Source organism: Curcuma longa, chromosome 15, assembly GCF_044706935.1.
Source record: "Curcuma longa cultivar G26 ecotype Majalengka, Jawa Barat chromosome 15, ITB_CL_G26_1.1, whole genome shotgun sequence".
Taxonomy (NCBI): Eukaryota; Viridiplantae; Streptophyta; class Magnoliopsida; order Zingiberales; family Zingiberaceae; genus Curcuma; species Curcuma longa.
The window spans coordinates 8,101,702-8,123,914 of NC_133875.1; the positions used below are offsets into that span (position 1 = coordinate 8,101,702).

Below are 22,213 nucleotides of genomic sequence, written 5' to 3' on the forward strand. Positions count from 1 at the left end.
ATTTTTTTAAAAAATAATAATAATCTTGAACCGTCGTGAATTATTAATCGAACCGTAACCGATAGTTTCGAATTATAAATTATAATTGTCTTATACAGTTAAGATTAAAGATAGACATTTCAAGAATCGTCGAATTAGCAATTTTGAACCGTTAATTTCAAATCTTGATCGAATCTAGTCTCCCCTCCACCTAGTCGGGGCCATGAAGGAAATGACAATACCCTATTAGGGTTAGCTTTATTTCTCACCTATCATCGGCAGGCATGTGCCCCGTCCCCCCTCTCTCCAACAATTATACTGCACATCCACCTCCTCACGTTGCTTTACCTCCTTAGTCGATTATTGGTCGAATGATACTTCATATGACGGTTGAAGTATCACCAATTGGTGTCTATTAGGGGATATTTTCGATTGGGAATGCTCCAAAGTGAGTTACCATGATTATATTCTTAATAGAAAATATTTTCTACAATAAAAGATAAAATCATCATTCTATGGATTTATATAATTAATTTTATAATATCTATAAAAAAAATAAATCGGGAAGCTATAACGCGATGCAGACATTTTCTAAGATTGCCCGATAGGAACGGGTATATCACTCTGTTAATATTATTAATAATATTAGAAAATTTTCATCTATTTACTCCGGCCCACACACAAAGCGCGATCTTGGCCGGAGTATCCCTGTAATCTCAGGCGCCACCGGACCTCCGTCCTTCCCCTTGCCGTTGCAACTTGTCTACTTTCTCGCTCTCCAGGTGCATCTCGGTGCTCTCCGTGGTGTATTGAGATCGCGGTAAGGTGCAGCGAAGATGACTACCCGAATCACCCCGGGGGTCGGAGCCAATCTACTCGGTCAGCACTCCGCAGAGAGGAACCAGGACGCTACCACATATGTCGGCAACCTTGACCCTCAGGTGCTCTACTATTTTGCTATCTTCTTCCGTCCTTAGGCTTCTTCTAATCAGAGTTTGATTCCAGCACCTAGGGTTTATGTCTTCCTGCCTCTGGTGCTAGGTTTTTGGTTGGCTACATCAATTCGAGCTCCAACCCTTATTCTTTCCATTATACGTGGACCTGTACTTACTCTGATGTCTGCTGTCAACTTTGTAGGTTGGCGAGGAGTTACTGTGGGAGTTGTTTGTCCAAGCAGGCCCAGTTGGTAAGTTAAAATCCTAATCAGTTTTGCTGTCAGTATGTTGATTCATTATTTTGCTGAATTCAACTCGGTAACCTTAATCTGGTTTGTAATTTTATTTTTGCAGTTAATGTCTATGTTCCAAAAGATAGAGTTACAAATCTTCATCAAGGTTATGGATTTATTGAGTTTCGCAGTGAAGAAGATGCAGATTATGTAAGTTCATTAGTTCTCATTCACGTTTGATTTTTTTCCTTTCGCAATTTTCTGTGAAATAATTTGGTTGTTAATTGCCTTTTTATATCTGGAAAATTTCACCCTTTTTTGGTCCTTTTTTTTGCAGGCTATAAAGATTTTGAACATGATTAAACTTTATGGAAAGCCAATACGTGTGAACAAGGTGCACGCTCATTTAATCTATTTCACATTAGAAAAAACCTTTATGTTCTGTTTTTGGAACATTGTTCCACCCTATTAGAATTAATGGATCAACTTTCCCATAGTTTTTCCTATTGCATCCTGAAAAAGTCTTACTTCTGTAGTTCCCTTGGCCTTGATTCCTATTTGCCACATAGATTATTAAAGAAATTGGCCACTGTCACAGAGTTGAATGCTAGACTACATATTGTTGAGAATGATAGAAAGAACTTACTAGTTGCATTGACTGATGATATATATGCATTATAGAATTCAACCAAAGTGCTGCAAACCATAAAACTGGGTAGTTATTTGAATTTTCTAATCTACCAATCTTTCATGAAATTACTCTATACTTAAATGTGTGAGTAATGATCTTTCTTAAATGAACATCTAAAGTGCAGGTGTTAGATTCTGATGTTCAGTATCTCCTCCATGGATCAATGAATTTATCCCATACCCTCTAATTTATAGCATCTGTCTTTTCTTTGTGTATCCATTTCTTTGCCAAAATATGAGATTTTGTCAATTTAATGATGCAGATCTAGTCTTTACTACTAGCATAGATTGGTGTTGTTTTTTTATTTTTCTAACCTCAATTAGTAATCTAGTTTATTAACCCACAATTTCTACTAGTTACTTGGCTTATTTTTCATTTTAGTATTTCAATCAAATGTTTTCTCCATTTTGAAGCATGGAAATTGCTAGTTGACTTGTCGTTAGCAATACAAGACCATTCTAATTTGAAGGCTACAATACATTTTAGTTGTGATAAGTCATGTATATTCCACCCTGATTGCCAAACAAGGCTTTTATATCAGAATTTGAAGGTTTCAAGACATTTCAATTGCAAGATGTCATGTGTATTCTATTCTGATTTCATGTTATTATTCTATGTATGTTTTTGATTACTGCAAAATAATTGTCGGTGTGATTGTTATAAATTTCATGTAAAAATGATTGCTTGTTTATAAATTCTTTAGTATACTGATTATAATAAGATGCAAGTTACATGGTGGCGTTACTGATTTCATGTAGCTCTTTATAGCCATATATTGGCGGACTTAGGTTACATATTGGATGTCCTTGTTAATCCCAAGTATATTTGTACAGAGCCAGAGCCAAAACCAGTTAAGATCATGGCCATTCGGAAAGATCTGTTAAAGAAGTTCCAAATATCATATTGTTCAGTTAAGATCATGGCCATTCGGAAAGATCTGTTAAAGAAGTTCCAAATATCATATGAACAATATTTCTGTTTATAACCAAGATTTGTTTTGGAAGTTTCAAATGTCAATGTTGATCATATATTCATTTGTAACCATGTGATTTTGTTGATGTAATTGTTTTCAATGGTTTGTTATACAAACAGTAGGATGAAGACATCCTAAGGGGGTAAGGTTTAATGAGAGAATTTCTATAGTTAAAAATGCACACAAGGGATAATGACTTTGCACTAGGCCTAAAGATGGAGTTACTTTGAAGTTCATCTTAAAAGTTTGGAAGGCATGTGCTACTTGGTTGTGGGATTTTTTGGAAACAATGTTTGCTTTATAGACCTTAAAAAATTAACATACTAGAGGCAACTTCAAAATGTTTTGTTTGTCATGTTGATTTCTTTTTTTCCTATCTTTCTTTTAAAAAAATCATCAAACAAGAAATTCATGTAATGCCAAGTCAATAGATTGAGTTTGACATAGTAATTTTAAATTTCATGTTTTTTTTTGTTATCTTTCCTTATTTTATTTTCTCAAGTTTTTTTATTCCATCATATATATTTTGAATAAGATTACATCGAGGATTATCTCTAAGTCCCTCTCATTTTACACTAATCATGGACGAATTCATGGGACACATCTAAGATACGGTATCATGATAATTATTGTTTGCAGATAATATTGTTTTGGTAGATGAGACACGTGAAGGACAACAACAATAACAACCAAGCCTTATCCCACTAGGTGAGGTTGGCTAATGAGACACGCGAAGGAGTATATGCTAAATTCGAATCATGGTGGGAAATGTCAGAAGTGAAAAGTTTTAGACTTAGTAGTGTAAAGATAGAATATATAAAATTTAAGTTTAATAATATTAGACGTAATGAGACAATTGTTAAGATAAGAGATGACGAGTTGTTTATAATTGAGAGCTTTAAACATTTAGGATCATTTTTGCAAAAGGATAGAGGGATTGAAAGAGATGTCTATATATAATACAAGCAGGATGATTGAAATGTAGGAGAGTGTCAGATGTTCTTTGTGATCATAAAGTACGTCTAAGGTTAAAAGAAAATTTTTACAAAATGGCAGTTATACTTGTTATGTTATATGGAGCTGAATATAAGCGATGATTCGAGCACATAAGCAGAAGATGAGAGTTACAGAGATGAGGATGTTAAGGTGAATGTGCAGACATACAAGGATGAACTAGATAAGAAATCAAAATATTAGAGAGAAAGTCGAGGTTGCATCTATCGAGCGAAAACTCTAGGAGACACGTTTAATATGATATGAACATATATATAAACGATCAATAAATGCTCCTGTCAGGCAATGAGAAACTATGATAAATGTGCACATCAAACAAGGAAGAGGAAGACTAAAGAAGACTTGGTTAGTAACAATAAAACAAGAAAAAAATGTATTCAAATATAAATGATAATATAGTAGGGGATAGAGCTCAATAATGTAAAAAGATCCATATAGCCGACCCTACCTAATGGGATAAGGCTTGGTGGTTGTTGTTGTTCATCAGATATATTATTTCAATTTAGAGCCATAGCATTCTCTAATGAACAAATAATGTTCATGTTACTTTAAACATTATGAATAAGATTTACATTGCAGCTCCCAAATGTATCTCATGTTTCTTAGCTACTTGTGTGATATTGTGTAGGACTTCCACAACGACCTGTACCTGACTGTTCATCTTGCCATGTGTCCATTCAACATTCAAATATTAGTGCACCTTTAGCATTTGATAATGTTGATAATTTTAGTGGCCATCCTCTATCATCAAGATACAAGTTTATTTGTTATCTGTACCACTTTTTCTCTTTCCTATCAGTCAGTTAAATGAAAGTCGAATTGGTTCTGTTATCTACCATTTTTTATTTTTTTTCTACTTATTGTAGGCATCCCAAGACAAGAAGAGTTTGGATGTAGGGGCAAACCTTTTCGTTGGTAATCTTGATCCGGTAAAGTAATTTCCTTTCTATCAATTCTATTTGCCAATTGGTAGATAAAATATGTAACTTTCAGAGTTTTTATTACAGGATGTAGATGAAAAGCTTCTTTATGATACATTTAGTGCATTCGGAGTTATTGTAACAAATCCCAAGGTAATGCCTTACATCTCTTTTGTATCAGCTATATTCTATGGAAAATAATAGTATGCCTGACTATTCTGACATGTAACAGCAGTCACACATCTATCTGGTCCATGCCATTAGTTTCTAACCTTTGGAGCATAAAATTATAAATTTTGTAGATAAATATTGTGCTGATCTAGGAGAGTCTAGTAAGAATAAAATTTCAAATTCATCGCGGGGACAATTTCTTGCAGGTATAAGTTAACACTAAATGTGTTAAATGTAGATTGCTTAAGAAATATTCAGCAAGTGAAAGTCGAGTGGTTAAAAATGGAGGAGCTTTTAGTGTCTTGTGCAATCATCCTACACTTCTAGGTTAAAAGGTTATTTGATGACTAACCATTATTTATGAATCAAAACAACAAATAGTTATGAAATAACATACACAAATTGATATTGTAGAGATAGGAAAGTTGAGAGAGGGGTGTATTAATTAGTAGGAGTGGGTATAAAAATATTAGCATTTGCTAGCAGTCAAGTGTAAAGCCACATGAATGTAACGTGAGAAAATATAAATTATGTTGGTGTTAACATATTCACAGAGTTGGATATGTTTCATAGTTGAATCAACTTGGGTTGAATGAGTTATTTAGAGAGACCAAATAAACTTTTGCTTATCATAATTAAAAAGATTTAAATTTTTTGATAAGTTAAGAAAAAATAGAGAAACATAGTCTTGATATGTTATCATGTTTAAAGATGATTGATAGATTCGGAGGTAGGGAGATTGTTTCAATCAGTGTTTTATGGTGTAATGATAAAAAGAGAAAAAAATGCACAATGTAAAATTCTTAAGTGATTAACAAGGCCTAGACATTAGTTGCCTTGTATAAAATTCAATGGTGATAATGTTCATGTAATCAACCTCAACTAGTGGAGACTCATGGTTTCTTTATTGTATTAAGGCACATAGAGCCCATTGGTAGGATATGATCCATGCCATCAATTTCAAAAGTTGAGACATGTATGTGTTTGTGTAAAAATGAAAGTTATGTCATGAAGAAGCTTGTCTTATATGTATACACAATATACATGTACATATATTATTCAATCCAATATGCCATGGAAGATTACGTGAATATAACTGTTTATGAAATATCTAATGTTTGATTTCTAGTCTTGTTAATGATTCTTATCTATTACCTAAATTTTAGGTTGTGGCTTGATGTTAAACTAGTAGAGACTAATAATTTTTTGTATTGCATGGACTGAAGTATATTGCCACGTGGATTACACTAGAAAGCATCAATAGAAATACTAATATTTGTCAACAAATATGCACAACCCTAATAGATTATAAAGTGAGAGAAAATAGGTTGAGATTGCATACACATAGTTAATGGCACCTACTAATTTCTTTTATGGAAGAATTTAATCTATGAGTATTGTAAAGTGCCAAAAAAGTGATTTATTAATTTGAATACTATTAGTGATAGAGTCTTGCGTAGAGTTCAATAGAGGGGTAATAGGTGTATAGGTGACCCAAATAGTTGGGATGAAGGTATTTGATATTGAGTTTTTTTCCTCGATTGGAATGGTTGGATTTTGTTATTATTCCATGTCTACACTTCATACGCTTTAAAATATGTTAAGATGAATTAAAATGAAGTTACTCTTGTAGACCCTTCTACTTGGCTTGGTTACTTTCAAAATAGTATAGCTAGAGTAATTAGGTAGACGATCAACTAAAATTTTGATTAAATGTGTTAGAACACGCTCTATAATAACAAACATCTCAATTGTTGTGCAAGAACCAAGTTAGATTTTTTTATGGTCAATTGCTTATCTAGACGTTATGATACATGAGGTAATTAATTATAATGATATTTGTAAATATTCCTTTTTAACATTAAATATAGAACCAAATAACAATAATAATTAAGCATTATCCCACTACGTGGGGTCGGGTATATGAATCCTCTTATGCCATTGGGTTCTTTCCCCTTCTATATTATCATTTATATTTAAATTAATTTTATCTTGTTTTATCGTTGCTAATCAAGTCTTTTTTGATCTTCCTTTTTCTCGTTTAATATGAGTATTTATTATAGATTCATATCGCTTAATTGAAACATTTATTGATTGTCTAAGTACATGCCCGTACTAACTTAAACACGTCTCTCAATGTTTTCCTTCAGTAAGCGCGATCCTGATTTTCTTTAATGTTTTTATTTTTTATCTGTCCATCCTTGTATATCCACACATCCATCTTAATATTCTCATCTATGCGACTCTCATCTTTTGCTTGTGTGCTTGAGTTATAGCTCAACATTTAATTCTATATAACATTGCATGTTTAACTGTCATTTTGTAGAACTTCCTTTTAAGTTTTAGAGGTACCTAATGATCACAAAAAAACATGATGCATTCCTCCATTTCAACTATCCTGCTTGCATTTTATGTAAGACATCTCTCTCAACCTCTCTGCCTTTTATAAAAATGATTTTAAATACTTAAAACTCTCAGTTATAGGTAACTTATTATTTTTTATCTTAATAATTATTTTACTATGTCTAATATTGATAAACTCTCAGTTATAGATAACTCATTATCTCCTTTAATAGGCGCAATCCTGATGTTCTCTAATGTTTTCATTTTTTATCCATCCATCCTTGTATGTTCATACATCCACCTTAACATTCTCATCTTTGCGACTCTCATCTTTTGCTTGTGTGCTCGAGTTATTACTCAACATTTAATTCCATATAACATTGCATGTTTAACTGTCATTTTGTAGAACTTCCTTTTAAGTTTTAGAGGTACCTAACGATCACAAAAAACACATGATGCTTCTCTCCATTTCAACTATTCTGTTTGTATTTTATGTAAGACATCTCTCTCAACCCTTCTGATTTTTGTAAAAACGATTTTAAATACTTAAAGTTCTCAGTTATAGGTAACTCATTATCTTCTATCTTAATAATTATCTTACTACGTCTAATATTGATAAACTTAAATTTAATATATTATCTTTAATTTGGTCATTACATTTTCTTGCATATCCTTAAATGTTTCAATATATGATATGCTAATATTTTTTTCTAGAATTCTCCACATAATTTTCCTTGGGACTATCATAAGAATTTTTTAGGTTGACAAATACCATGACTAAGCATTGTTTTTTTTTCTGATACTTTTTAATTAATTGTCTAAGAAGATGTATAACTTTTATTATCAACTTTCCACGCATGAATCTAAATTGATTTTCAATCACCGCATTCTCCTTTCTTAGTTTTTTTTATTACTCTTTTTCAAAGTTTCATGGTATGACTCATTAGCTTAATGCCCTTATAATTCGTCTAATTTTGTCTATCTCCTGTATTTTTATATAGGAGACTAGAGTACTTAGTCTCCACATATATTTTATCGGATAGTTTTTTCGTTTTCAATATTAGGTTGAATAACTTTATAAGTCATTCCATACTTCTATTGGAATATCATTTGGTCTAACCACTTTTTCATTTTGTATTCCATTTAAATCTTGTTCTACTTTTGTAGTTTGAATTATCCACTAAAAATTGGTCACCTAAACCTTCATTAAAAGGTTGATGAAAATACCTCTACTATAGTTTTTTTATTTCATCATTCATTAGTACTATACTGTATTCATCTTTAATACATCTTATTTGAATAAGATCTCTTATTTTGCTTTCTCTCTCTTTAGCTATTTTATAGATATTTCTTTTCCTTTCTTTTGTATCCAACTATCGATATAAATGTTGAAACGTTTCCTTCTGAGCTTCACTTATCGCTTTCTTAACCTCTTTCTTGGCTATTTCATGCTTTTAAAGTTTTCTTCGTTTTTACAAGCGTACAATAACTTGTAGGTTATTCGTTTTTTTATGTTTTCTTTATACTTCACTTTTATTTTCTCGTTTCACCACTAAGATTCTTTATTTGGTGGTGCACACCCTTTTAACTCACCAAGTATGCTCTTAACCATTATTTTCAAATTTAATGTTATCTTATCTCATGTCGTATTCGAGTCGCCATGTATTTCTCTTAATATTTATGTTCTTACTCTCCTATAAGATATTTTACTTTTTGTCTTTTAATTTCTACCACTTGATTTTAAGAGTTGTGCATATTTTTATTTTAATGATACTATACTTGAGGTGCCTATCTAACTCTACAAACCTATGTTGGGTTGTTACATTTTCTTTAAGGATGACCTTACAATTTTACAAATATTTTTATCCTTCTTCTTGACTATTAGAAAGTCAATTTGAGACTTATTGTTCCCACTTTTGAACATAACTAAGTGCCCTCTTTTCTTGAAAAACGTATTAGTTATTATAAGTTTATATGTTATTGTAAAATTCAATATAATTTTTTCTTCTTCATTTCTTATTTTAAAACTATAATCCTATGCACCCTATCATATTCCTTATGTTTTATTCCTACATGTCCATTTATATCTCCTAATAAAATCATCTCTTGAAAAATTTTTTGTACTACTTCATCTAAGTCTCTCTAAAATTTATATTTGGTGTCTTCATAATCCTACTCAAGGTGCTTATATGTTAATTATATAGCCATTATTATTTTGAGAGTTATAATCCTATTTCCCTTTTTAACTACTACTACTTCAGTCTTCAATGAACTATTTATAGTAATATTTACTTCATTTTTTATTTTTCTCTTTTTTTGTGTATCATAACGTTAAATTTGAGTTCTTTATCATCTTTGCTTCTCTTCTATCTATTTTGTCTCTTATAAATATAAAATATTAATTTTTCTCCTAATCCTTGTATCTACTACCTCCATTATTTTTCCAATGAGCGCTCCTATGTTCTATGTTCTAAATATAAGATAATCGGTATTCTTATCATGTATGTTTTTATCCAACTTATGATGTGAAAATTCTTGTATATTTAAGACTACATCTAAGTTTTCATGGAGATATAGTAGTCCTTATCGATAGGTTGCGGTCTTAACCTTAACCTTAACGCAACCCTTAACCCTTTTGCATCCGGGTTTGGGACTAGCATTGGCGGTTTTATATAACACTAAATAACTAATTATATTTTATATTATAATCAGTAATAATATACAATGAATAATTTAATATATTCATTATTTAATTGATATAAATTTATAACTTATCACAATGTAACTTACTGATATATTCTTATAAATGTTAGTAATAACTTGGAAATAATTATCAATAGCGATATAAATGTTGATAAAACTACAAATATTAATTAATATCTTATCGATAACATTTCATTTATTAATATTAAAATATGTAATTTCATTCTCTTGATGTAAGTGTAATGTAAGTTAATATAAAAATTAATATAAATTAATTAATGACTTATATCACTATTAATCTGTTGAAGTAATTTGAAGTTAATAAATCTGCATAATTAAAAAATCCTTTCTTATAACCACATAGTTTAATTAAAAAAGAGACATAAGGATCACACTCCTTCCCACCCACCCACCCCACTCTTGATCTTTGTTCGTCCTTTTGCATGGAAACCATACAATAGAAAAATAATTGAGTGGAACAATCGATGCTTCCTCCTCCAAGTTCTCTAAGCTGTGGTCTTGCACCTACCTTCTGCTGCAGAAAGTTCGCATGTTCTTTCAAAGTCTCATCCTTTGCACTCTCCTTCACGAGCCAAAGTGGCTGGCTTGATCAGTCCTGGGCAAGACAAGATTGGTATTGCTTGATGTAAGTGTAGCTTTCTCTAGTGTACTTGATATCTTAGTGCTGAGTTTGTGTTGCTTTCAGTTGAAGGGTAGAATGATCAGTTTCTCCCTTATAGAATGGTTTTGGTCAAATTGTTGAATATTAGTTTATATTCATGTTTGGGACAAAGATTGCATGATGATGACAATGATGATTGTGTGGGATTGAATTGTTGACAAACTTCTTTTATGCAGAAAGTGCATTATTTTTATGGATGTGTGGTTTTTAAGACTTCAGAATTTACCAAATAGTAGTGGACATATGAAGGGGAGCCTGGGTGCAACGGTAAAGTTGTTGCCGTGTGACCTAGAGGTCACGGGTTCGAGTCTCGAAAATAGCCACTTGCAAAGCAGGATACGACTACGTACAATAAATCTTTCCCCGACCCCACATTGGACTGTCATTTTTTTTAGTGGACATATAAAATGTTGTTTCAGTAATATGAAAATAATTGATGATATAGATTAAGATGGATGGACATTAAATTAAGAATTTTAGATACTGTGGAGCTATCATTTAACAATAAGGATATTGATAAGCATTAATAGGATGAAGGATGAGATGTCGAAATAAAATTTTTGACGTCTGAGATTGTTGTGTGCCCTTTAGACTAATGCATGACTTGTCCTGCTTTTATGGTTTGGAGATGTCAATGTTAAAATGGATGTATAAACTATTAGAAAGAATAAAATAAAAAATGTTAAATATTCCATGGCCATGTGCAATTGTAATAGATGATAAAATAAGAAAAAAAAAATAAGGGGAGATTGTAAAAGGTAACTTATATTTTGTAGTTAGAAGGGTTGAATCTATTGGTGGAAGGGTGATGGCGAAAGGAAGACCAATCAATGTAATAAAAAATAATTTAATTAATTGTAATATTTCTACTGAAGAGTTCAATGTAGGTGTAATGGATGGAGGGAGATCAAATGAAAAATTAGTCAATGCTATAAAAAAAATTTAATATTAAAAATGTCACTAGTGATATGGCCTTGGATAGGGTTCAATGGCAGCTCAAAATTCATGTAGCCAATCCGAAATAGTTGGAACAAATACAGAAGATCATGTTGATGTTGATGATGAATTATTGAGTAGCAGTCACTGAAAGCTATCAGGATATCTGTAAATTCAGTGGCTGCCTGGGATTCTTAGATATGATTTTCTAAGGATTATGATTGAAGGTTCTCAGTATCTTAGCTTTCTATTCATTTCACCCAGAATCTTTGTCAAGCATTAGTAGTATGGGAAACTAAATAATCCCATTACAAACAAAGAGGCTAACAATGCAATAATTGGTTCTCTTAGTCTTTTAGCAATTTTAGAGCAGGTGTTTCTAAGCATTAAATGATAGATTAATGCAACACATTGTAATTTTAGATTAGGTTGAAATACAAGGGTACATTCTACCATAACATCATTGTGTCCATTTACTATGTTCATATTATTCTATTCAATTTCTTTGTCTCAGTATAGTATTTATGATTTGGCCTTGCAAATTGTTTATTTTCAGATAATGCGTGACCCCGAGACTGGAAACTCGCGAGGATTTGGTTTTGTTAGCTATGATTCTTTTGAGGCATCTGATGCAGCTATAGAGGTACTCCTGGAATATTTAGTTAAACTTGTAATTACTTTATGAAATTTTCTTACCGCTCTTTTCTCATTTTATTCATTTGTTGGGTGTATGCTGCAATCAGTCAATGAATGGGCAGTATCTTTGTAATCGTCAAATCACTGTTTCATATGCTTACAAGAAAGATACTAAAGGAGAACGACATGGCACCCCAGCAGGTATTTTTTCTTTCTCAAATTATCGTGCTAACAGCACTGAGACCGTGCCTGCTTTAATAGACATTGTTTCATATAGAAGCATTACATTAACAATCTTCCAGCTATGAATTTCTTATTGTTTGAGGTCCGACTATTATGGATTGTTTTTCCATAGAAAGTTCACTAGTTGAACCGAAACATTAAATCCTTTGATTCATTAAGTTACAGAGTGTATCTTTACCTCTTATTATTACTATCTTGGATTTGGGTATGAATATTCGACACGTGTGGATCCAAATGGCTAACATGACTTTTTTAAAAAAAAATTGCAGTCATTTAATAGGGATCATGGGGGTCCACTTAGATTAGCCATGTTTGATAATTGATATCCAACATCACAAAGAGGATGTCAATAATTAGTTGAAGTATTAGAGGATATTAATGTTTTTGTTATGATACTCATGCCTACCAACTGTTGGATCCATTAAGAACTAGGCTAGACAAAATATTTCTTAACGCACAATCTAAAGGTACACTGTGCCCACACAAAATTATTAGTCCTCTCTTCACCTACATATGCAACATTATCTCTTGAGCTGTTGTCCCCAAGGTGTAGCTAAGTTGGTACCCGTATGGTAGGGTTGTATCAATTATCTCTTGAGCTGAGTTTTGGTCATTTCCTCTTATGTATGACTGAAATTGGTCACTTCAACCTTTTTAATGTTTATAAGGTCACATTCCGTTTATTTAATAATAAATTATAACTATTAAGTTGTTTTCATAGATGCATAAAAATATGGTCCATAAATGAGAAGATGACCATCAAATCCCTTGAGACATTTTTAGGAGAAGGTAAATTATGAGGATTCATACCCTTTGTACAAGAAAGGTTGATGACTATATAAGCTTAAGCCATGATAAAAGATTAAGATATATGTTGTAAATATTTGAGGTTGGCTATATGTATACTATTAATTTTTTTTTATTAGGCCAATTTGTTGTCAATACTAAATCATTTTGATGAAGGGGAGCCTTGGCGCAACGGTAAGGTTGCTGCCATGTGACCTAGAGGTCACGGGTTCAAATCCTGGAAACAGCCTCTTGCCAAAGGCAAGGTAAGGCTGCGTACAATGGATCCTTTCCCCGGACCCCGCATGGCGGGAGCTTCGTGCACCGGGCTGCCTTTTTTTTTTACTAAATCATTTTGATCCCTTTTAATTATATTAAATTTTCTTTCATCTCCTACTTAATGTCTCACATCTCACATTATTGAATTCTAATTGATTCAAGTAACTAACTATTGAACTTGTGGAATTTTTCACTAGTTGACATAGGTAGAATTTTTTTGTTTCGCTCACTGATGGCACTGACATTGGTTCGGAGCCGTGAGGCCACTATGAGATCGCGACAACCTCGCGAGGTTATGGAGGAAGCCGCGGCCTTGTTGGGTCCTATGTGTGGTTGCGATCTACGAGGCCGCAGAGGACATTGCGAGGTTGCGGCTTCCTACATTTTTTATTTTTATTTCATTTTTTATTTTTATTTCATTTTTTATTTTTTAGTCATTTAATTTAAATTCTTTTCTCTTTCTTAATTCTTTTTCCTCTTTCATCATTAATTTTTTTTTCCTTCATTCATCCATCCACAAGGATAAACAGAGGAAAAAAACTTTTTGACCTTTTTAACGTGGTAAATTTTTTTCTTCCATCCGTCCACAAGATAAATAGAAAAAAAAAATCCCTCTTAAAGAATGGTTAATTTCCGCCCTCCATATGTCTATGAGATAAACAAAGGAAAATAAATCTCTTTAAGATGGAGGGAATAGATTGTTGGGAAAAATAAAAATGAAATGAAATATAATATTATTTCTAACCTTATAAAATATAGTACTATAGATTAAATTATTGTATATATAAATATTAATTTTAAATTGATCAAAATAAATTCAAATTAAATTAGTTTAAATCTACTTGATCTTGCTATGTCTATTGGGTGGACTTCAACCGATCCTAAATTAACTTTTATTCAATAAGTATTAAATATTTTATGAGATAATATCAAAACTTAAATTCAACATTTAACATCTCAAATATAACTCAATAGTAAATATTTATAACAATGAAATTTTAATAAAATTTTTTTAAATTAATATATTATATTTAAAAAGTAATAAAATCATTTCAGCACAATACAATACGGTATCGAAATCGTATCACTTTAGATTGAAACTTCGGCACGTCGTTAAAGTCGGTCCCAAGTCCGATTGAAAAAGGGTGAGAGTTGCGCATTAAGTTGTCAGCCAGCGTAGACTTTCAGGCAATGTTCAATGAATAAATCCATCAAATTATTTTGCTAATACTAGGATATTCCCCGTAAGGAACACGTAGGATCCGACTGTAATGTATTGGCAAGCACTGCTACATTTCCATGAGGATTCGGGTGTAGTGTTAAATGCTAGAGTTCTCACACCATAGGTCGGGTAAGAACAAATATTATAGGAAATTTAATTGTCTAAGATTTAGAATATAGAATCTAGGAACAATTATTGGTAAAACAATGGAGGTAGTAGATGTGATAATTAGGAGAAAAATTAATATTTTATGTGTACAAGAGACAATGGATAGGAGAGAAAGCAAAAGATGATAGAGAATTCGAATTTTAAGTTATGGTACATAGAAATGAGTAAAACAAGAAATGACTATTAATGTAATTAGCAGATATGCATCTCAAATTGGGTTAGATAAACACACAAAATCTAGATTTTGGGATGACCTAGATGAAGTATTACAAAATATTCCGCCAACCGAAATAATTTTAATAAGAGAAGATCTAAATGAACATGTAGGAGTAAAAATTGAAGACTATTGTTCCTGTTGAGATCCGCTCCTGGATGCGCAAACTCTTCTCAGCACCACACTTGGGCGAGCTTGAATTAAGAGGAGAACGCGGAGCTTCTAGGACCTGCACTCACAAACATCGTGAGAAGGAAGGCCAGGGGTTGCCCTAACGCGACCACTCCGATGCTTAATTCATGGAGAGGGAGGAAGAAAACGAAAAGGAGAAGTGAGAGTTGTGAGATTGCATACGTCACTCCAGTACAGAATCAACCTTATATATAAGTCTGGAGCGTCATGTCACATCATGAATATGATTGAGGTTCCATCATCGTCATGAATGTGTCAGAAAACATAGTATATTCAGAGTATATGTTCCATCATTGACTTGTATCTGATAGGTCATGTCAAGTACATTTGTCATAGCAATATCATAATTAGTTGCAGAGGTAGCAGGGGGGACATTCATAGCCGCATGATGGTGGAGTGGTCTTTCGAGGGACAGGGCAAAGAGAGTCGATTTGGCTCAGGTGGATAAACATTGACACAGAGCCGTATCGGTTCGGCTTAAGGTGGGTCCGAATCGAGGATCCGAATCAGTCCTCGGGAGGTGAGTTAATAGAGGGCCGAGTCGATTCGGGAGATCCGCTCCCTGCCGAGGCGGTTTGGCTCGAGAGGGTGATTCCGCGTAGAGGACTCGAATCGGCTCGGTTGATTCGAGAATAGGAGAACCTTCCTCGGGGGATCCGGACTGGCTCGGCAGGTGATATCTATGTGAGGCTGAATTGGCTTGAGGTCTGTTTCCGGTTCGTTCCTCGAATCGACTCAATTGATTCGGCGCGGAAACCCGAGGGGATTCACTTTCGAGAGCATGAGGCAATCGCCGATTCGACTTGAGGATCCGGGGAAGTTAGACTTGGCTCGATGTCGGGTGTGTTGAAGAGTCGGCTCGATTCGGACACTATGAATCACGCTGGATTGAACCCGATAGGCTGCTCCCGAGCTTGACGAACCGTGACCCCACTTATCACGACCATAACAACTATGATAGGGTGCATGAGGGCTATAAGTTTGGAACAAGAAATGAAGGAAAAATTATATTGGATTTTGCGATGCATGTGACCTTATACTAGCTAATACGTTTTTTAATAAAAGAAAAGAACACTCGATCACGTTCAAAAGTGAGAATACTAAATTGCAAATTGACTTTCTTATGGTTAGGAAGAAAAATAGAAAGATTTGTAATTATTGCAAAGTCATCCTTGGAGGAAACTTAACGACCCAACATAGGTTAGTAGTATTGGATATATATCTCAAGTATAGTATCAATAAAAGAAAAATATACGACTCCTAAAATTAAATGGTGGAAGCAAAAACAAAACATATTTAAGGAGAAGGTAGGAATACAAGTATTAGTAGAAATATATGTCGGCTCGAATATGACTTGAAATAAAATGATATCAAAGTTAAAAATAATAGCCAAGAGTGTACTCGATAAGTCAAAGGGACATGCGCCACCAAACAAAGAATCTTAGTGGTGGAATTAGAAAGTGCAAGAGAAAGTAAAGAAAAACGAACAACCTATAAAATATTATATACTTGTGAAAATAAGAAAAACTTAAAAAAAATATACAATAGCTAAAAAAGAGTTTAAGAAAGTAATGAGTGAAGCTAAGAATGAATTTTTTTGAACACTTATATCGAAAATTAGATACAAAAGCAGGGGAAAGAGATATTTACATAATAGCTAAGGTGAAAGAGAGGAAGACAAGAGATCTTATTCAAATAGGATATATTAAAGATGAATACAATAGAGTACTCATAAATGATGAGGAAATAAACTAGTGATGAAAAGAGATATTTTCATCAACTTTTTAATGAAGATTTAGGTGACCAATTTAACTTAAGTAATTTGAGTAGGTCAAATGAGTTTAGAAATTTAAATTTTAATTATAAAATTTAAATTTTAAAAATAGAACAAGTTTTAAATGAGATGCAAAATGGAAAAACAATTAGACCAGATGACATTTCGATAGAGGTGTAGAAGTGTCTAGGGAAATAAAATATTGAATGATTTACAAACTTATTTAATATAATATTGAAACTAAAAAAAATACCCGATCAGTGGAGGGTAAGCATTCTAATTCCCTTATATAAGAATAAAGGAGGTGTATAAAATTGTGTAAACTATAGAGGTATTAAACTAATAAATCATACCATGAAACTTTAGGAAAGTAATAATAGAAAAAAAATAAGGAAGGAGGCTACGATGATTGAAAATCAATTTGGATTTATACCTGCAAGGTTGACAATAGAAGCTATATATATTTTCAGACAACTAATTGAAAAATATCGAGAACAGAAACAAGACTTACATAAGATATTTGTCGATCTAGAAAAATTTATGATAGAGTTCCAAGGAAAATTATATGGAGAATTCTAGAAAAGAGAGGTGTTAACATAATATATATTGAACTAATTAAGGATATGTACGAGGATATAATGATAATAGTGAAGATTTCAGGCGTATTAACTAAAGTGTTTCCCATAAAGATAGGGTTATATCAAGGATTAATGTTAAGTTCCTATCTTTTTATATTAATCATGAACGAACTCACTAGACACATTCAAGATATGGTATTGCGGTGCATGTTGTTTGCAGATGATATTGTTTTGGTAGATAAAACACATGAAGGATTAAATACTAAATTTAAATTTTGACAGGAAACACTAGAAGTAAAAGGTTTTAGGTTTAGTAGAGTATGAAATTTAAGTTTAGTAATATTAGACGCAATGAGACAACTGGTAAGATAGGAGATGACAAGTTGTCTGTAACTGAGAATTTTAAGTGCTTAGGATCATTTTTGCAAAAGAATGGAGGGATTGAGAGATGTCTTACATATAATACAAGCGTAATGATTGAAATGGGGAGAGCATCAGGTGTTCTGTGTAATCGTAAAGTATCTCTAAAATTTAAACGAAAATTTTACAAAATGGTGGTTAGACTCGCTATCTTATATGTAGCTGAATGTTGAGCTGACTCAAGCATATGAACAGAAGATGAGAGTTGTAGAGATGAGGATATTAAGACACACAAGGATAAACATAATAAGAAATGAAAATATTAGAAAGAAAATTGAAAATATTAGAAAGAAAGTTGGAGTTGTACTTATTGAGAGAAAACTCCGGGAGACAAATTTAAGATGGTACGGACATGCACTTAGACGATCAATAAATGTTCTAGTTAGACGATGTGAAACTACGATAATTATGTACATTAAACGAGGAAGAAGAAGACAAAAAAAGGCTTGGTTAGTAACAATAAAATAAGATAAATTTATTTAAATATAAATGATGATATAATAGGGGATAGAGTCTAATAGCGTAGAAGGATCTATATAGTCAATCTCATCTAGTGGGATAAAACTTAATTGTTGTTATGGTGGTTCTTATCTTTAAACACTGACCAATAAAATAAGCATATTAATGTCTATATATGTTTTATTCATTTAATCTTAGTTTTACTTGAAATCATTTATATATCTAAAGCTTGTCTTCACTAAGTATCTTGATTGTCATTGCTTGCAAGAGAGTACCAGATCCAAATATCGACCATCACTGATGCACTGTCAATTTAAATTAATAAACAATATTAGTTGAATTTTATAATTTATTAAAAATGATTACCAAAGTATACGTGGGCTAAAATCTTCATCATTTTGATCTTTGCCTTGTAGCCAATTGTCTTTCAAGAGAGTTCAGATGCTTCTTTATATGCCTTTAATTTCATACTCAAGACACGTGAGTATATCTATGTTAATACTACTAGACTCTTCATTCGTGAAGTTTCTATAATAATTAGCCACATAAAGAACACTAATTTTTCCTTCATATTTGTCGATAGGATTTACATGCTGTTTGTAAGGAAACATTACATTTTAAAAAAAGTCATTATGTCTCTTATAGCATTCTTTAACCCCCGAACATAAATCCCATGGCTGATCTTTTATCTGCATCAACAACCCTTAACAACTTTATTAAAAGCAAAAACATTTTGAGTGTGAAATTTACACTGGACGAAAATTATGTGCTCTTTAGAGTAGTGTTTTTTCTCTTGCCTTTAACCCTTTTGATCATTTGCACTAAAGCCACTCATTTGAAGAAAGCATCATCCTTAACTTTTCCCTGCATCCATAAAATTTTGTTGCAAGAAAAGAAGTTGCATGCCTTGTGATGCATCATGCTCGAAGTGACTGTTTATAAAAACAGCAAAGTGTTCGCCTTGTATCTTTAGTTCTCTTTTCCCAATCAATTTCTTCAAGTATCAATAAAAAATGTGGGCACATGATGACCAAAATATGTATGAGTACCTCTTTTGTTAATGGCATGGTTCCAGGATGTTTATTTGCCGCGTTATTGAGGTGGTTTGTTCACCTTTCTGTTTAATATTGTTTTTCTTAATGTTTGTAAAATTCCTTGTGCATGAACCACCTTTATTGGTGCTTGCAGAACGAGTTTTGGCAGCTAGCAACCCAGGAACTCAGAGGATCAGACCACACACCCTGTTTGCTAGCGGACCACCAACCCTTCCCAATGGGGCTCCAGCGAATGGACCAGTTCCTGCAGCAATCCCTCCCAGGTCATTCATCAATGGCCCCATTCCTGCTGTTCCAGTCCCAGTAGTTCGCCCTCCGCCACCGCCAGTTGGGCAATTTCCTCCTCCCATGCAGTGGCCTGTGCAACCCCAACCTGGTCAAGCCTTTCCTCAACCCGTTATGCCGCTGCCACCATTCCAACAATTCAGACCTCCAGCAAACATGCCCCCTCAACCTACAGGTCTGATGAGACCACCACCGCCCTCCGGTGCGGGTGTTCCATCTACTCTATGGAGGCCTCCCCCGCCCCTGCAGCAGATGGCAGGAGGCCCTATGCCTCCAATGCCAATGTCCATGCTACCTCCTCCACTGCCCAATGGATCTGCTCAATGAGACCCAGTGAGCTCCTTCCTGCGGCATTTTAAGTGACTGGGGACCTTGTTTTGCCTCGACTAACTATGACAAATTTCTGATCCGCTGAGTTGCAGGCAAGCTGAAGCAACAGTTCACTGTAGACTAAGAAATCGTAGGCAACCCGTTGTATAAATTTGAATCTCTGGCGAACTTGTTAAAATGATTCTAGATTTATACGAAATGTGTTTGAATTTGAACATTCATCAATATGGCATTACATTTCCTTTTGATATTCTTTCAATGTCCATGAAGGAAAACTTGGGTAGCACTAGCCCCGACCATGGTAGAAGTAGAAATCCATTGTTAATTTGTGTAAGGGACCAGCACCATTTAGATATTATTGATTTGTCAAGAAAAAAAAATCAATAATGTGCAAATCTGTCAATCAGTGGTCTTTAAACTTTGCTCCAACTGATAAGGTGAGGTGATTTGATGGTTTCCTTCCTCGTGCTTGAACCACTCCTCTCCCTTCTTTCTTAGAAGTGTGGAAGAAAAATATACTTTCATCTTACTTTCGCTGAGTCTTATATAGTCACAGAGGTGGATGCCCATGTAGGTTGCCACATGAGCCTAGGCGAGCTATATAGGCAACCACACGAGCGAAGCATTACTCATTGGTTGGCCACACGTGTGGGGATAGTGAGTTAAGGATGGCATCCGTTGGGCCATACTTCTGACACTGTCGAGCCATTAGCCAGGTGTTGTCTTCAATGTAAGTTGCCTCTCTAGTTTGGTTTTGCATCAAGGGATGTCAAAGGTTGAGGTTGAAGAGAACACGCTAACACGGATCCTTCGTAGTTTGGGAATTGCCGTGGTCATGCGAGTATAAGAAGATGGGGCTTGGTGATTTAGAGGGTGTCGACCAACATATGAGATAGAGATGGGCCGATCGAGTTTACTAAGACTGCATGATAGACCGTATTATCGCAATATGATTACAATTCAAATTCAAATTACTGAATTCCTCTACACTATTATATTATAGGGATGACTTGGGTCGTCTCTCTCAAGAATGTAACGGTAGAATAAGAATCTCAGGATCACATGTTATTTTAGAATGATTTTGGGGTTTGGGTTTTTCGATGTTGTAAATGGGGGTTTGTTGTTGAGACAATGGTAATATAAATTCTAACATAATCTAACCTAACCATTGAAACAACATAAGCATTGCAAATCTGAATTGAATGAAACACAAAGTAAAACCTCCCACATCTAATCATAACGAGAATATAATGAAAAACATTTAACGAAATAAGACAAAATAGGAATTAAATAAAGTAAAATGCATTAACGAGAGTAGCATAAGTGTATGGGGAATTAAATCAAACATTTGCAATCAAAGAAGTTAAATGAAGACCAAGTAAAGATAATCTATCCAAAACTATTGACCACTAACATAGAACTCTTAAAAACAATCAATCAGTCTCCGGGGCAATGGTGCAACGGTAGGACATCCGGGTTGTGATCTAGGGACCTGCGATTCGATCCCCAACTACGGCGTATTTGCAAGAATTTTCTTCCAAATGAGGAACGTAATCAAAGGATGTTGGGCATCTGGATTGACCGCCGTATGCGCTTCCCAATTTACCCTGGTGGTCGGTGGAAAACTTCCGTGGGACCGAGCCGACCACCCGCAGGGATTGAGTCCACGAGACTGATTTATCATTTTTTTTTTTAAACAATCAATCAAACACATCCAAGGAAACTTGCGGATGGAGGAGAGGTTGTGAGTTGTGGATGGCTGGTGGAGATCTATGATGGTGCTATCCGAGGTGGAATGCAGTGATGGAGGGCTGCCTCTCGGATCTTGGAATCCCAAGGCTTCGATTGAGGATGGTGGTGGAGATGGATGGTCTCATGAGGAAGGAAATCCTCTTTCCTCTTCATGAGGTAGATGGCGGTGGATGACCTGTTGGCGACAGGATGAGGATGGAGATAACGATGGGAATCCCTTTTTGTTTCTTCTCCTCTATG

The 22,213-nt window shown here is 33.8% G+C and overlaps 1 protein-coding gene across 1 annotated transcript; it reads left to right on the forward strand.

Annotated features, from left to right (window-relative positions):
- Window positions 1–645: 645 nt before the first annotated feature.
- LOC141846335 (uncharacterized) lies at window positions 646–20,480 on the forward strand. Its single transcript, XM_074734352.1, has 9 exons — window positions 646–920; window positions 1,117–1,165; window positions 1,269–1,357; window positions 1,485–1,541; window positions 4,692–4,754; window positions 4,833–4,898; window positions 12,137–12,223; window positions 12,324–12,417; window positions 19,740–20,480. The coding sequence occupies exons 1-9, from the start codon at window positions 816–818 to the stop codon at window positions 20,216–20,218; spliced, it is 1,089 nt and encodes a 362-aa protein (XP_074590453.1). The 5' UTR covers window positions 646–815; the 3' UTR covers window positions 20,219–20,480.
- The last annotated feature ends 1,733 nt before the right edge of the window (window positions 20,481–22,213 follow it).

What these genes read in the sequence shown, in the direction of transcription:
- LOC141846335 (XM_074734352.1), top strand. Translation starts at nt 816, where the DNA reads ATGACTACCCGAATCACCCCGGGGGTCGGAGCCAATCTACTCGGTCAG. An exon ending in AGCCAATACGTGTGAACAAG is followed by an intron (nt 1,542 to 4,691) that starts GTGCACGCTCAT and finishes TACTTATTGTAG; the next exon opens with GCATCCCAAGACAAGAAGAG. An exon ending in TCGTTGGTAATCTTGATCCG is followed by an intron (nt 4,755 to 4,832) that starts GTAAAGTAATTT and finishes TTTTTATTACAG; the next exon opens with GATGTAGATGAAAAGCTTCT.